The sequence below is a fragment of the Polypterus senegalus genome, chromosome 14 (assembly GCF_016835505.1).
Source record: "Polypterus senegalus isolate Bchr_013 chromosome 14, ASM1683550v1, whole genome shotgun sequence".
NCBI classification, from domain to species: domain Eukaryota; kingdom Metazoa; phylum Chordata; class Cladistia; order Polypteriformes; family Polypteridae; genus Polypterus; species Polypterus senegalus.
Genome location: NC_053167.1, coordinates 15,358,078 through 15,375,011, shown reverse-complemented (window position 1 = coordinate 15,375,011; position 16,934 = coordinate 15,358,078). Strand labels below are relative to the sequence as shown.

General features: G+C 37.9%; 1 protein-coding gene across 2 annotated transcripts in view; it reads left to right on the top strand.

Annotated features, from left to right (window-relative positions):
* Positions 1 to 16,934, top strand: part of LOC120515090 (docking protein 5-like) — a 106,532-nt gene that overhangs the window by 35,355 nt on the left and 54,243 nt on the right. For both annotated transcript variants that reach the window (XM_039735815.1, XM_039735816.1), the window contains exons 3-4: positions 726 to 840; positions 934 to 1,053. In XM_039735815.1, coding sequence (XP_039591749.1) covers positions 726 to 840; positions 934 to 1,053 — 235 coding nt within the window. The remainder of the gene's footprint in view (positions 1 to 725; positions 841 to 933; positions 1,054 to 16,934) is intronic.

The following is a 16,934-nucleotide window of genomic DNA, read 5'->3' as shown; positions in this document are numbered from 1 at the left end:
GTGACACAAGTACTGTGAATTTCTTTCATGGACATTTTGATATTATTTAATGTTATTTGATGTTGGTTATCACAGACTTGTATTCTTTCAGAAACTTTTTCATCTCCATTCTGCATGAAAACAGGAGATTACATTTTTTTCCCAGTCATCACTACAAACTACATGGGGTAAGTAGCATACCAAAAAAACATTATTTTGGGGTGAAGTATGCCTTTAAATCATAAAGCTGGATCATAGTATGCTGTTCTAAGAGATTCAAATTGCATCCATTTTTATGAAAACAAAAAAACAGTACTATATATGCTGAATGAAAAAAGTGCTTTCTTCAGTTTAAAAAGTATCCTGGCAGACATGGCGAGTTTTGAAAATTCAATATTCACTTCTGAAAACAGAGAGGCCAATACAGCAGGTGTCCTCATTTTTCATCCCATGGCTCAGAGCCGTGACTTGTTTTATTACTCTAAATGGATCAACTTGGCCTGCTTGCCTTTTCACCACTTGACATATCTTTCAACTTTAATGGATTATATTTTTGAGCACTTTCTCACTGCTTTAGTCATGCGTTAATACTACATGACTTTCTTCCTTCTCTGAGTCCTTTTAGCTGCCATATATTGTCGTATGATGAATCAGGAAGGAAAAACCTGATATATTAATAATGCATTACACTTGTATGCAGCAGATACTGTGTATTTTCCTAAATTGTTTATTCTTTTTATTTGTAGGTGACAGAGCTAAATAACATAAGAAGTGTTAGTCGAGCGCCTAAGGGCATCAAAAAGCATGCAGTAGCAATCACTTTCAATGATGGTACCTCAAAGATTTTTGCTTGTGACTCAGGTATGTTTGCCAGAAAATCCTGCTTAAGAAAAAAGAGACACAAAAAATAATTTGTGTTTGATTTTTTTTTCTTTCCTTTTTTTCCAATAAAAGAAATGGAAGCTAATGACTGGTGCAAAGTTCTACATAAGGAGTGTTTTGGAAGCCGGAAGCTTGATCTGAATTTGGGTCATCCAGACCTATTAGCTACTGGACTCATACAGGAGTGCAGTGGTAAGTGGAGTACAATACTAGTGAGATCACACTTGAAGAATAACTTTCAATCTATAGTTGTGTGGTTTATATTTTATAAATGAAAAAAGAAACACATTAATGATAGGGCATTCCTAGTACCTCAATTGAATGATCTTAAAGCTCAGTGGCAACATCTGTGGTGCCCAAAACCCGCAGAGTCCCCAGACAATTGGGTTTTTCAATTTATCCTCAGGTAACTTTTATTGAGAATTCCTGCTGTACTCCAAACTACCAAGAAAGACATACAAAAAATAAAAAGAAAGGAACTGTGGGTTACTTCAACAATATGTTATGATCTGTGAAATGTCTACTATAGATGAAGAAAAAGTACACAAAACTTTTAAAATGTCACCTTATAGTGAACTAAAACTGTGATGCCTCTCTAAGCTGTACCTAAAGTATTATTTAAACAAAAGTTTACAATGGCAAGTTATTTCTGATGTATAAACTTTAGCAAACTTTACACTGAAATTTACACCAATCGGCCACAATGTTAAAGCCACATGTCTAATATTGTTTTGCTCCACCTTGTGCCACCATAACATCTCTGATGCATTGAGACAGGACAACAAAAGACCTATGAAGGTGTGCTGTGGTATATGGCATCAAGATATTAGCAGCAGGTCCTTTAAGTCATGTGAGTTGCATAGTGGGAAATTTGGAGGCCGATTCAATGCCTTGAACTCTTTGTCATGTTTCTCAAACAGTTCCTGAACATTTGTTACGGTGTTGCAGGTTGCATAATCCTGTTGAAAGAAGCCACTGACAATACTGTTGCCATGAAAACTGCAACAATCTTTAGGCAGGTGCTGCATGTCACAGTAACATCTACATGAATTCCGGGACCCAAGGTTCCCAGCAGAACATCACACTGTCTCTGCTGGCTTGCCTTCTTCCCATAGCACATCCTGCTGCTATCTATTCTCCAGGTGAACAAAGCACATACTGTACACCCATCCGTCCACATGAGCTAAAAGAAAATGTGATTCATTAGATGAAGCCACCTTTTCCATGCTGCACGGTCCAGTTCTGACACTCACATGTCCGTTGTAGGCACTTTCTGTGGGGTACAGGGGTCAGCATGGCTACTCTGACTTCCCTATATGCAGCAAGATGTGATGCACTGTGTGATTTGATACCTTTCTCTCATGACCAGCATTACGTTTTTCAAAAAATTGTACTACAGTAGCTGTTCTGTGTGATCGTGTGACCAAATGAGCTAGCTTTCACTCTTCACACCCATCATATAGCCTTGGGCAACATGATCCTGTCTCCAGTACATCATTTATCCTTTCTTGGACCACTTTTGGTAGATGCTAACCATTTCACACTGGGAACACACCACATGTCCTTCAGTTTTGGAGAGACCCAGTCATCTAGCCAGTACAATTTGGCCCTTGTCAATGTCACTCAGATCCTTACACTTTCCCATTATTCACATTCAAGCACTGACAATTCACTTAAATCTTGATTTAATGTTATTTTGGTTAGTCTAAATGAATAAGATGGACAAGTTTGATGGGCAGAATCGCCTGTTCTCGTCACCATAGTTCTAATATTCTACTGTTCTAGTTATTGCCTGGTGCTCTTACACACATTCACCCGCCCTTTATTCCTCATTTCTCTTAGTCTAAGCCTTACACTGCTTAATCAAAATGTACCAATATTGGCTCCTCTAGTTAATACATACTTACTATGCTCAGCCATGAAAAAGTACTTGCCCCTTTTCTCATTTCTTTTATTACTGTATACATGTGACAGAAAATATATTTCATGTCTTCAAATGAAATCTAAAATTAGACGAAAGACACTGTGGACCAACAGAGGGCGCATCAGCCACACCAACCCCAAGAAAGATAGACATGGGCCACAAGTGCAAACACACGCTTTTTATTTGTCTTTGTTTTCCCTGTGGGAAACACCTTCCCCCGTTTCCCACGTGTACAACACAGTCACAAGCACAGTCCAACACTAAACATTCTTCTCTTCTTTCTCTCTTTTTCTTCTCTCGTTTCCTCCTGGAAGGCTTCGTCTTCACCCACCCAACTCTGGCTACTGGAATAGTGGCTGCTGCCTCTTTTTAGAAGGCACCCAGAAGTGCTCCAGGTGCTCGTTGGCCTAGTTCTGGCAGCACTTCTGGCCACGGAACCCAAAAGTGATGCACCAAACTCTGGCTCCAGTGGAGTCCTGGGGGATTCAGAGGCACTGCTGCAACCCAGGGGGACTGCCACCTAGTGCTCCGGGGGAAGTAATGCTCTGGATGCGCTACCTCCCCTGGTCCTTCCACAATACTTAAATGAACAAATACCATATTAACTTATTGAATTTGTCTAATGAATACAGTTATTCAAAAATAATTGACAGTTTGTGAAAAAATGATGTTCTTCCTAGTTAAATAAAAAATCATATTAAGCTCATACTACACAGCCAGGCTTGATTACAGCATGTCCTGGGTAATATTAATCTTACTTTGAGTCGGAACCCCTGCAGATTTTTTAGTTTTTTTCTCCAGCCCTGTGAAGTTTTTTTTTTTTTTATTCAGTCCTCCTGGCCATCAGACCTTACTTTATTCTTTGTTAATTAGTATTGCCTAATTTTATTTTTATATTCTTCTGTTTTCTTTCTTCATCTTGTGAAGCACTTTGAGCTACATAATTTGTATGAAAACATGCTACATAAATAAATGTTTTTGTTGCTGATGTTTCCAGCACAAAAATTCAACAAGCACATAATGCTACATTGAAATACAATACCTGAAAAGTTCAGAAAACTGTTGCTATCTATTGATCTAGAATGGGATACGAAGCCATAGGGCCAGCCTGCCAAAATGTCTCCATACATACCATAAATACCATTAGGTCACAAAAGATCCAAAAAAATCCCAAAACAGGAGGGTTTTCTTCACTCAATAAAGGTCAGTGATCGTGACTGTAGGATCAGATATAGAAGCCAGAAATACCCAAGCTTTTCAGTAGAACGCCACAAAGGTAAAAGTTTCTGGTTGGCATATGTGACATAATATCTTGCATAAAGCAAACACATCAGTCCATAGTAAGAAAATCATACCAATAAACCAAGAGTGGTGATAACGTGGTGTGGTTGGGATACTTTGCTGAACAACATGTCATTATTGTAGGAACTATTAATTCAGCTCCATAACTCTATTGTATAGAGTTCTTAAAGTGAGAAACTAGCATTAGCTTTAATTGTGTGCATTTAAAGAGAAAAAGTTGGGAGACGCCAATGCAGGACACCACCCTGAGTTAGTGAGAGAGAAGCCTAAGTAACCACTTTGAAGAGGTGCTCTGATTGAAAATAAGGTGCAAGGGTAAGCAAGTGAGGAAACATTTTTGAGGACATTACAGGCCAAAGGTGAGACTACTTTGGAAAAGGGGGCTCTTAGATCTGTTCTGTCTTAGAGCAGCTAAACATATCGATGGGAGTAACATTCTGTTTTTAGAGAGTGTTGAATTCTGAGATGTAGGTATGCAAAGAGAAATAATTTTGGGGAAAATATGTATTTTTTTATGGAGTCAAGACTGGCGTTCTGTCAAAAAATAGGGCCTATTAAAGCTCATTGAGGCATTCATAGTGTAATTTTGGGATATACAAGAAATAAATTGTTGTTTAATTTCCATTTTTAATAATTCATTTTTGCAATGTACAAAGTATCATTGAAAAGTATTACTTAACAAAACCATCAAAATTGGACAAGGATGGTATACTTTCTGTGGAGGAATTCTTTAAAAATTACTAAGGTTAGTCTATAAACCTTCTTATTTCAGGACCAGGTAACCTGTATTTTATATTTAACATTAGCTTTGTACATCTTGAAAGCTGTAAGTGTATTGTAATATAAAATGAACAAGGCAACTTAGTTGAAATCTTAAAACATTTGATCCATAGTATATTTTCCTAGTGACCTTTTATTGTTCCATTTTTTTCAAGTATTTTCATGTTTGTTGTATGTGAATTATTAAGTTCCTGTTATGAAACAAGCAAACACACAGCATTTATGGTTCATATTATCAGTCAGAATAAAATAGTTTAATAGCATTGTTTGTATATGCTGCTGCATCATCATGCTCCATTGAGAAGGCCCGTGCTGTGCTGTTTCCTGTCAACAGGGACTTTCACAATGCATTTGCCCATTCAAAAGCCGATTCCCATGTTAATGCAACACTAAAGTTGTTTCAGTTAAAAAGGCACAGCATCAGTCTTAAGGCAGCACATAAACTTTATGTACTCATTAGATATAAAGCACTGGCTATAAATGTAATTGCTGCAATGGCGTATAAAAAATGTGTTCACTTATCTCTTTTGATTGTTTGGATCTATTACCTTTACAAGTTTTCATCAGTGGGAAAGTTTATGAATTCATTCAAGGATGTTTTTATTTGGAATTTGAACACAGAGGAGGAATATTACAGAGGCTGTTTTTTTTGTGATTCTGCCATTGCTTAGGTTAACTGGAAGACAATTTACCTAATGATGACTCCTCCCAGAAGAAAAAAGGCACAAGTGTGAAATGGGCTAATTGGGTAAATCTGGGGAAAGGAATCGGGTCAAAACAGTATGAACAGAAGAAAGATGATGGAAGGAGAGTATAACAAAATGGGCAAAAAAAAAAATGAAAACGCACTCCTAAAATCTTAACATTTGGCGGCTTTTTATTTAATATTAGGTTTTACTTCAGGACCTAAAACCACTCAGTGTCAAAAATTTGCACTAACAAAGCAAATCATGAAAAGAGTGTTTTTGTGTATATAATAACAGGAGTGGGTGCCCTTGTGCCATGTTTCAAACTAGGATGATGCTATGGAGTTCAAAAGTATGAAAAACTAAATATACAAGAGGGTTTGCCCCCTGCTCGCTTTGCTCGCCAACCCCCATGGCCTGCGCTACGCACCAGACATTTCGTGTCTCTGCCGCTCACGTTGTGAAGAGGGGGGCTGAATGCACTCCAAGGAGATACGACCATTCCTCCAAAACCCCTTCTTAAATGGTGATACAATGGGAAACAAATACAGTTTTTTTTTTCCTCCTCTTTGCTCGATCAGCTGCTGGATTGCTACTGCTGCTGCCAAATGATCTGCATTTCGCACGATGCTTCGAACTTTTAAAAGCCTATACACTCAGGCAGAAAATGTCACATAAAACTGTTGCACAAAATCATTGCTCTTTTAGACTTAATATATCTATACTAATAAAAGGCAAAGCCCTCACTGACTCACTGACTGACTGACTGACTCACTCACTGACTCACTTATCACTAATTCTCCAACTTCCCGTGTAGGTAGAAAGCTGAAATTTGGCAGGCTCATTCCTTACGGCTTACTTACAAAAGTTGGGCAGATTTCATTTCGAAATTCTACGCGTAATGGTCATAACTGGAAGCTATTTTTCTGCATACGCTGTAATGGAGTTCAGCTGGAAAGCCATGGGGGGCGGAGTTTCTTCTGACATCATCACGCCTCCCACGTAATCACGTGAACTGACTGTCAACGCACTAAGTAGAAAACCAGGAAGAGCTCCAAAACGCGCTGAAGAAAACATGCAGTATATAATTGAAAAGGCAGCGAAACAATAAGAAGCTAGCGAGTGACATATACACTGAATCCTCCAGGCACTACTTACAAAATGTTACATTGACAATCGCACAGATGAGAAGCTTCGATGCATGTGCTCCATAACGCATTAAAAAAAGGTTACATTGGGGAACTTGTGTCAATGCATGATTTCCTGGAACACCGATTACATTGATCAGCGCTTCCCAAAACCTGACGGTCATAACTAGAACCTTCTTTCCTATACAGTACTGTATACGGCCATAGCGGGCAGCTTGCTCGCCATGGGAGGCGTGGCAGCTGAAGGAATGTGCTTAGCATATTCAGTAAGGCTGCTGCGCAACTCAGCACGCCTCGACAATCGCACAGATGAGAAGCTTCGATGCATGTGCTCCATAACGCATTAAAAAAAATAATACATTTAATCACAGTTTCAATTCCAAGCAAAGGGGAACTTGTGTCAATGCATGATTTCCTGGTACACCAATTACATTGATCAGCGCTTCCCAAAACCTGAGTATATAAAGACGGTGTTGGAATATTTCGGAATATATAATATAAGCGCTGGATAGTCAAAACTTAAATATATAAAGTCAGCGTCGGAATATATAAAGTCAGCGCTGGAATATATAAAGTCAAATCTTGAATATATAAAGTCAGCGTCGGAATATGTTGTCACGCTTGGGTCACAGATTTGCACAGAGACACAGGAGATCGTAGAAACAAGAAGAATTTTTATTCACAGACTGCAAACACATCAGCTTAAACGTGCTCCATGACAAGTCAGAGATGACAGTTCCGCTAGGAGCAGAGAGAGACAGATAAAAGCAAGCAAACCATCAATTTTCAACTGACAGGCGCTGCACAAGGCTTTTAAGTCAGCGGAGTATCTCGCAAGGTTTGCATTATGCGTTATAGCACAAGTGAGAAAGTAAGGAGCAAGCGCTGGAATAAAATCCACAAGTTAATACACAAGCTGTCTCTACAGTTTCTCCACACTGAATCCTCCAGGCACTACTTACAAAGGGTTACATTGACAATCGCACAGATGAGAAGCTTCGATGCATGTGCTCCATAACGCATTAAAAAAAATAATGCATTTAATCACAGTTTCAATTCCAAACAAAGCGGAACTTGTGTCAATGCATGATTTCCTGGTACACCGATTACATTAATCAGCGCTTCCCAAAACCTGAGTATATAAAGACAGTCTTGGAATATTTCGGAATATATAATGTAAGCTGGATAGTCAAAACTTTATGCAAAGATGCCTACATTTAACTTACATTCCTACCAAAGACATTTCTATCGACTAAATAAAAATTCCTTCTATTTAAAATTGAAATAGAACTTGGAACAGATGTTCATAATATCCACGCAGACTTGCACGTGAGAGCGGGAGTCATCCGTTTTAAATAAATTAAGATTTTGTACAAATAATGTTTTTCATTTTTCTTCCTTGTTGGATTCTGGCACCCCCAGCAACAGTTGCTCATATAGCAAAGTGTAAAATGTTATCTATAATTTTATTTTTTTTTGTTATGGACTTCCCCAAAACTGTTGATCCCTGTAAATAGTTTATAGTATAACAACACTATAATCTGTTGTAGCACGAGCGTTAATTAGCGTCACACCTCACAACCTGCGTGTACCACGTTTTTGGCACTAACGCTAGAAGCGCGGTGGATGCTGTGGGGGTAAGTTCTGGTTTCTGTTTCTTTCACGATATTTTTTTTTTCATTTACTTTTTGTTAATAATTTATAATCGATTTAATTTATTACTTAATAGGCAGAGGAAAGAAGACGTGTATGTGACGCTATATTTCTTTCTTTTTGTTTTGCAAAGATATGCTATATAAATATATATATATTTTTTCTTTTCATTTGTTAAGAATAGATATGACAACAACACTCATATCAATAACAAAACAATTACATTAACAATCATGTTATGTTATTTTTAAAATTTTTCCTTTTCTTTTTCATAACTTCTTTTACACACTACTTCTCCGCAGCGAAGCGCGGGTATTCTGCTAGTATACTAATAAAAGGCAAAGCCCTCACTGACTCACTCACTCACTCATCACTAATTCTCCAACTTCCCGTGTAGGTAGAAGGCTGAAATTTGGCAGGCTCATTCCTTACTGCTTACTTACAAAAGTTAAGCAGGTTTCATTTCAAAATTCTACACGTAATGGTCATAATGGTCAATAACGGTCGACAACATCCGCCATGTTGAACTTTCTTATTTACGGCCCCATCTTCACGAAATTTGGTAGGCAGCTTCCCTGTGCTAACCGAAACCGATGTACGTACTTATTTCTATGGTATGACGCCACTGTCGGCCGCCATATTGAACTTTCCAACGTCACTAATTCTCCATCTTCCCGTGTAGGTAGAAGGCTGAAATTTGGCAGGCTCATTCCTTACAGCTTACTTACTAAAGTTAAGCAGGTTTCATTTCGAAATTCTATGCGTAATGGTCATAACGTTCAACAATGTCCGCCATGTTGAACTTTCTTATTTATGGCCCCATCTTCACGAAATTTGGTAGGCGGCTTCTCTGCGCTAACCGAAACCAATGTACGTACTTATTTCGGTGGTATGATGCCACTGTTGGCCGCTATATTGAACTTTCCAACGGTCTTTGTTACTTATGGGCCCATCTTCAAGAAATTTGGTACGCGGGTTCCCAACTCTAACTGAATCTTACTTACGTACATATATACGTCCATAGCCTGCAGCTTGGTCACCATGTGAGGCGGCGTTGGGTCACCCATCCCAACCCCTCACACGTTGTTGGCTGCCTGCCTATATAAGGCCGTCCGTCGCTCCGGTCTCTACATTCCCTTCTTTGCTTCACCACGGGATTCACGTCTCCCTGCTGATAACTACAGCCTTTTTATTTAATCCAAGGCTTCTCCGCTGTTTTATTGTTCGTTTATTGTGATTATAGTTATTGTGTAGGTATTTTAGACTTACTTTACCATTGGTCAGGTACCCATTTTCTTTATCGTTCCAACCGTACCCCCATTAACATGTCTATCGAGGTGATCACCATCGATCAAAGAACTGTCACTTACCGAGTGGTTTCCATGCCCGGAGATGGCACCTACCTTTTTCATTCTCTGTGTTACATATTGCACGGCCATATCAGGCTCACTCTTGATATCTGGAGGAACATTGTATCTTATGTATTGAATGACTGGGACAGGTTCAAGGTGTGGACTGATGACGGTACAGGAGATAATTATTCTACACAGGAGCACCAGAAGAGTGAAATGCTTAAGCCCTTCACCTATGGTTCTGCATGTGAGTTGATGGCTGCCGCTGAATTGTTCAGTTGTCGCTTTCAAGTGTACCGAAATGAAATATTTTACACCTTTCGACAACCGCCAATGCTTCTTAAACATCTTAGATTGACAGGTGACGATTTCAGTAGTGGACACTTTGATGTTTATGAATGTTTAAACTCTCAAAAGCTGGATGTGAAGTTATCGATGAAACCGGTTGTATGCTTACAACGCTTGACAGATGCCGAATGTCTCTTCAACACAAGTCCTACAAATACTGTCGTAATTGAAACAAACCATGAAACTCAAGCCGATTATGACAGCAGCAATCCAAGCTGTGAGATTTGAGAAGTTTCTGTTCACATGGCCAACTCTACGTTGCATGCTCAAGAGTAAGCTCAGCGCACAGCTTGGTCATATTACAACCGGTGGGCCGAACTCACGATGTGGTATACAAAGAGATCCTTAACAAATAATTATTGGTATATTTTTCCTCAGTTTAAAAAGGTTTAATTTTCTTCTGAATAAAAAGTTTAAGGCAGTACTTCGCCGCTGTGAAGTGCGGGTATTTTGCTATATTTATATATAGAGAGTAGATGTTTGTAAACAAAAAGAGATTGATAAAAAAGACAAAACATGAGGTACAAAAATAGAAGCAAAACAAAACTTTGATTTGTGATACTTTGTCTGGGAATGTGGCTCACCCAGTTCTTTCCATCAAAAATCAATTCTATTACTCTTACCATTTACAACCTTACAAAGGGCTACTTCTGCTACTGATGCTGGCTTTTCCTTCAGCCAATGAAGCTTTCTTTCCAGTTCTCTTCTCTAGTCTAGATTTAAGTGAGTCCGGACATTCCTTCCCTCCAAGTCCCAGAATAACTTTAGGAGTCCAGTGTAGATATAATTTTGTTACAGAGAAAACCTTCTAGAATTTCTCTTCCTAGTCATCTTCTATCCCTGTGCCTTTAGTAGCCCTTAAATTACCATCTCTCTAAAACGTTTCTTTAAACGGACAGCTTGAACCAATCTGTGTTGTTCTGATCACCTGGCTATCTCTCATGATCTTTGCTTCAAGAAGGCACCAATTCGCTTTCATTTACAAGTGGGCACCCTGTATTGCTAGGGCTTGTAGCCTCTTGCCAGCCTTCTTTCGTCCATCTATCACTCTACTAAAGCATCTGTGATACCTGCTGGATTTCTCACTGTTCCAGCTCCTTCAAGTTTTTGCCTGTTTACATTGTCTCTCTCTTTAAAACATTGTGGGTCTTCCTCTGGAAGCTTGATGCAAGATTTCACTTTAGATGTGCCAGTTCTGTCCTCAAAAAAAAGGGAGATTTTTTTGATGAAAGGGATCAGGAGAAGAGATAGGATATGAAAACATGACAAGTTTGTAATCAGGAATTGTCAAACTCTAAACAAAGAGCCAAAAATAAAAGAAATTTTAAACAAAGATGTAATTTTAACACCAGAAATACTCTAAAAGAAAAAGGCACAGAAAATTCTCAATATCTCGATTTTGGATAATTAAGGGATGTATGTGTTTCTATGGTCGCACCTGTGATATCACATGTAGTGTGCCCTCTGCCTTCAAATTTGCTTCCCAAGGCATCTGCAATGCTAAATAGCAAAAAATTGTGATGCCTGTAATAAAACAAGTTAGGGATGTGATGTCCTTGCTGATGATGCCCTTGCCCCAGTAACCTCTTGCCAGCTAAGCACTTCTTCAAACACAAGTTTAAGTGATATATATTAGTTATGTGAAGTGTTTTTTAATCAATAATTCAAAAAAATAATAATTAATGAGAAGCATATATAACTGCCAATTAGCACTAAATATTTTAACCAAGTGCACTTTATCTGTTGCATTTTCACACTCTAAGCTTTCAGATGTATTACTCAAGAAATGATTCCCTTGAGGATGTATATTATAGTAATTTCAATAGAGTTTCTAAGCATGAACATATAAATAAAAAAACTAATAAAAATATATATAATATAAAAAAAACTTTTCAGTTTGTTCATAAAATTAAATCATTGAACAAATCAATGTAATATTGTGTTTCCCTTAATGGCTACATTACTTGATATATTAAAAAAGGGATATCCCCTTTCATTGATTGGCACAACAGTGCAGCTCCTTACAGCTCCAGAGATCTATATTCACAAAGCTAGTGAAAAACTGAATCAAAGTCCTCGGAGGCGTGACACCACATCTTTTACCACCACTTCCTGGTAGCACCTTAATTTGGTTCCTCCTGCTAAAAGTGTGTTGTACCATGTAATGAATTGGACCCGAAATGCTGAAAGTGGGCAAATCGCTACCACTCACCTTCATAAACTGTAAAGCAACTAATATAAGGATAGGTCAATATCACCCCTTGAAGAGCCCCACCATAGCCCCTTTTAATATAATCAACTTTAAACAGTCAAATTTATATATACAGTGCAAATAAAAAAGACAGTTGCAATGCGATTTTAGCAAAGTTGGAAAAAATATATATTTTAATTTTAGAAAGAAAGACATAAAGATGAAAACAGCATTTTTTTCCTCTCCAACACATAGGCTGAACAACAAGGCTGAAATTTGGCAGGCTTATTCCTTACAGCTTACTTACAAAAGTTAAGCAGGTTTCATTTCAAAATTCTATGAGTAACGGTCATAACTGGAACCTGCTTTTGTACATATATACGGCCATAGCCTGAAACTCGTAATTGAGTGCCTGCCCATATAAGGCCGTCCATCAGCAGCAATCCAATAGACATGCTGCTGCTAAATATTTGCGGGTGAAGGACTGTGCTTATGCAAACGAGGATGAGATGGTCAGGGATAGACTGGTGTTTGGCACAATCTCAGCGAAAGTGCGAGAGAAACTTTTAAGTGCCGGGTCTTAGCTAACATTAAATAAAGCCGTGGACATCGCAAGATCGCACGACATAGCACAAGCAGAGCTGAGAACCTTTGATGCATGTACTCCGAACGGCAACCGTGAACTGACTGTGAACGCAGTATGCAGAGAACAAGTGAGAGCTCCAAGGAGGGCTGAACAAGAAACGCATTACACAATTGAGAAGGCAGCAAAAGAATATGAAGCAAGTGACGCATACAAGCATTTTCATAAGTGCAGCTACTACTGAAACAAAGCACGGTATAAACCTTAAGGTTAAATTAAGTTCATAGACACTCTGCCGCTGGTGTTTGTCATGCCTACGACAAATACGATAAGACTTTTGATCACTTTGTGACGAAGTTAAAATTGCTGTAACGGAGTTAAAATTGCTGGTGAAGGACTGTGCTTATGCAAACGAATAGGAAAGCAAAGTGTAAAGCTTAACTTTAAATTAAATTCATAGACACGCTGCCTTTGGCGTTTGTGATGCCTAAGACGAATACGATATTCGCGAGATACAAGTTTAATGAGAGGACGCAGGGTATAAATGAGACTTTTCATCACTTTGTAACAGAGTTAAAATTGCTGGTGAAGGACTCTGCTTATGCAAACGAAGATGAGATGGTCAGGGATAGAATGATGTTTGGCACAAACTCAGCAAAAGTGCGAGAGAAACTTTTAACTGCCGGGTCTGAGCTAACATTAAATAAAGCCGTGGACATCGCAAGATCACACGAGATAGCACAAGCACAGCTGAGAATGCATGTACTCCGAGCGGCTCACGTGATCTGACTGTGAATGCAGTACACATATAAAAAGCAAGACCTTCAAAGAGCGCTGAGCAAAAAACGCATTACACAATTGAGAAGGCAGCAAAAGAATATGAAGCGTATGATGCATACAAGCATATTCATAAGTGCAGCTACTGCAGAAACAAAGCACACGGTGGAAAAGGAAGACAGTGTAAAAGATGTGGTAAATTGACCCACTTCGCTAAAGTTTGCGGGACTGGGAAAGGTAAACCCGTGCATGCAATGTGTGATGTCTCACATAAAGAGGAAGACAAGTTGTTGATTGATGCAATAAGAAAGGAACAGCCCACAGCAACACTCATAACAGTCACAAAACAATTACATTGACAATCATGTTACATTATTTTTAAAATTTTTCCTTTTCTTTTTCATAACTTCTTTAACACACTACTTCTCCGTTGCGAAGCTAGGGTTATTGCTAGTGAAACTAAACTCAAAACTGAAACTATTATTAAAAAAAACATTTTTGTAAACTGAAATACAATAATTAACAAAACCGAAATGAAAAACTAAAACTAAACAAAACTATTAAAGTAGATGGAAAGACTAATTGAAATAAAATAATAATTTACTAGAATATTTTTAGTTTTCGTATGAATATTCTTGCCGTTAGTCTTTAACCCTTGTAAGTTTTAACTCTAAAACAGGAAGTCATCCACCACGAGCCACCCACACATATTCATCCAGTGAACGGCTGCTGGTGATGGAGGGCAAGTGTTCATACAGCATTTGTGGTAATAGAGCAAGCTGAATACACGCATAAAGCGTGTGAAATAGAAAGCAATTTACATGCCACCTTTCTTTGCGCTTGTTGTATATCAATTCAAATTCTGAAATCAGAATGTGCTGGTCAACAGAATGTTTACCATAAGGACAGAAAAATTACAAGTGAGTAACGTTTCAGTTTAATTCTCAGGTGACTGCTTTTTGTTGACAGCAATTCACCTGCAACTTCGCACAGGAGAAGTCGAAGTATAGTAATCATGTAAACATTCGACCTCGATATTTTGATGAATCTTGACGTTATAGACCTCCCAAAGTCCAAAAATAACATTTTTTGGAATTGTGTGTGTGCGTGTGTGTGTAAACATGATAACTCAAAAACACAACTAGATAGATGGATGAAATTTGGCATGTGGTGGTTACACCACAATTGTAGATCTGTATTAACTTTTGGGCCAAATCCATTACCTGGAAGTGGTACTTTACCTGAACAGATACTTAATTTTTTTTTTTTTTATTCATGCAGCCAAGTCTGATTAATTCGACTTTACTTTTAGAATAATTGTTCAATATATTATTAATTTGATTTGATTTGTTGTTGATGGTTCCTTAACGTACATAATATCAAAATATAATCATTGTCTTGAGGTTTACTCCTCAAATGAGTATACAAGAAAGTCTAGGGGAGACCATTCCTAGTTCTTGAAAATAAAACGGCACTGATCGAGAGAGTGACTGGGTCATCATACAAGATCAGCATATTGTTGCTAACCAATCACTTTTGCTTTAGAAACATCATTTAACAACGAAGCAATACAAGCAAAGGTAGAGAGCCTGGCAAGTGATGAAAAACTACTAACAGGTTTTTGTATTTATTCCTTATTTATTAATTTATCTTTTTTAGTTCATATTCACAACTCAAACTATTGTGAAAGAAATCCATTAGCAGAATTATATTTTTAAATATTTGTCTCCCATTTTTCAATGTTTTTGGCTCTCTCTTAAAATAGTTGAAATATCATATTCTTTTTGTTCTTAGCATCACCCTTATGATACATATTGCATACCAGGGATTTTTCCTGCCTTATATCCGAACCTGCTGCGGTAGGCTCCAGGTTTCTTACAATCCTGCTCTGGATAAACAGGTTTAGATAATGTATATAATGTTCTTAATCTCAGATGCTGTTTCTGTTGTTTTATGCCTGTCCGTACTCATTACCTGCTCTTGCTTTGCTTATTATGGGTTGACTGTCCTTTACGTTGGGCTATTAAAGTCTCACTGCCTCTAATCTTGACACTACATGCTTGTTTTTCTTTGTTTCCCTCAATACAGTTAGGTGGGGGTCTGCACACTGATTCAAGTGAAACAGCCCTGTTTTTTATAAGCCCCCTTGATTTTAATGAGAAAATATTTTAAAAATTATAAACTTGTGTGAAATTGTTCATATTCAGTATCTAGTTTTGATTATGCTTGTTTTTATAAGACAAAAACAAAACCAGATAGTAAACCAGGCAGTGAAGTAAACTTTCACTAAAACCCACATCCATATCTGTTAAGTGTACAGTTCTGTCTGATTGTGACACAAAACTAAGCTCCATGCCATAATTGCTAAAACTAAAACTGAAACTAATAGATATAAAACTAAAATAGAAATGTCTTTGTGAAATAAAATTTAAACTAAAATTAAAAATACACGATGAAGGAAAACTAAAACTAAACTGAATTTCCAAGTAAGGTCAGAAAAAATATAGAAATAAAAACTAATATAAAAAGGTAAAACTATAATAACCGTGATGAGAAGAAACATGCACACTCCATGCAGGGAGGAACCCAGGTCTCCTTACTGCGAGGAAGCAGCACTACCAGTGCACCACTGTGCTGCCCTACAAGAATGTGAACAAACAGTAATGTAAAAGCCTGAAGTACTGATTGTTATAATGAAATTGGACTTATAGTATGCAAAAGCGGTGAGGAAGTACTCTTTAAATTCAGGAAACTGTATGACGTCTATCTGTGCTTGCAGTGTTTCTTCTTCTGTAACTTACCTTCTATTTATGAAGACTTAGGCCTAAGGGCTGTTTATGTGTATGATATCCTGTACCTTTCTAAGTAAATAGGATGTCTGTATTTTCAAGCCATGAAAATGTTTGTTTAAGCACTTCATCTAAACAAGTATGTACATGATACATTATTGAAACATATATTCAGACATCTGTGTATGGTGTTTGATTGTTTACACCTCCAGCTCATTTGAACATGTACGCCCCCTTTTCTGGAGGATTAGCAATAGAGGATACATAACAGGAGCTTGTTAATATTGCTTATGATCTGTAAATCATTATTCTTGCTCTTCCTGGATCTTGCTGCCTCACCATTTGTCATTCATCTCCAGTGCAATGTCTCTTGCTTTTGGCCTAATGCTGAGCTTTGGGCAGCTAGATGTTGGTGTTTGTCACATCCATACTATATCTCCCACAGTCAATGTGAGTGTCATTGGCATGTGGAATGTGTAACACTGTCAGTGGCGGTTGCAGGTGTATTTCCTCTTCTCAGCATGACAGTGTATATCACTT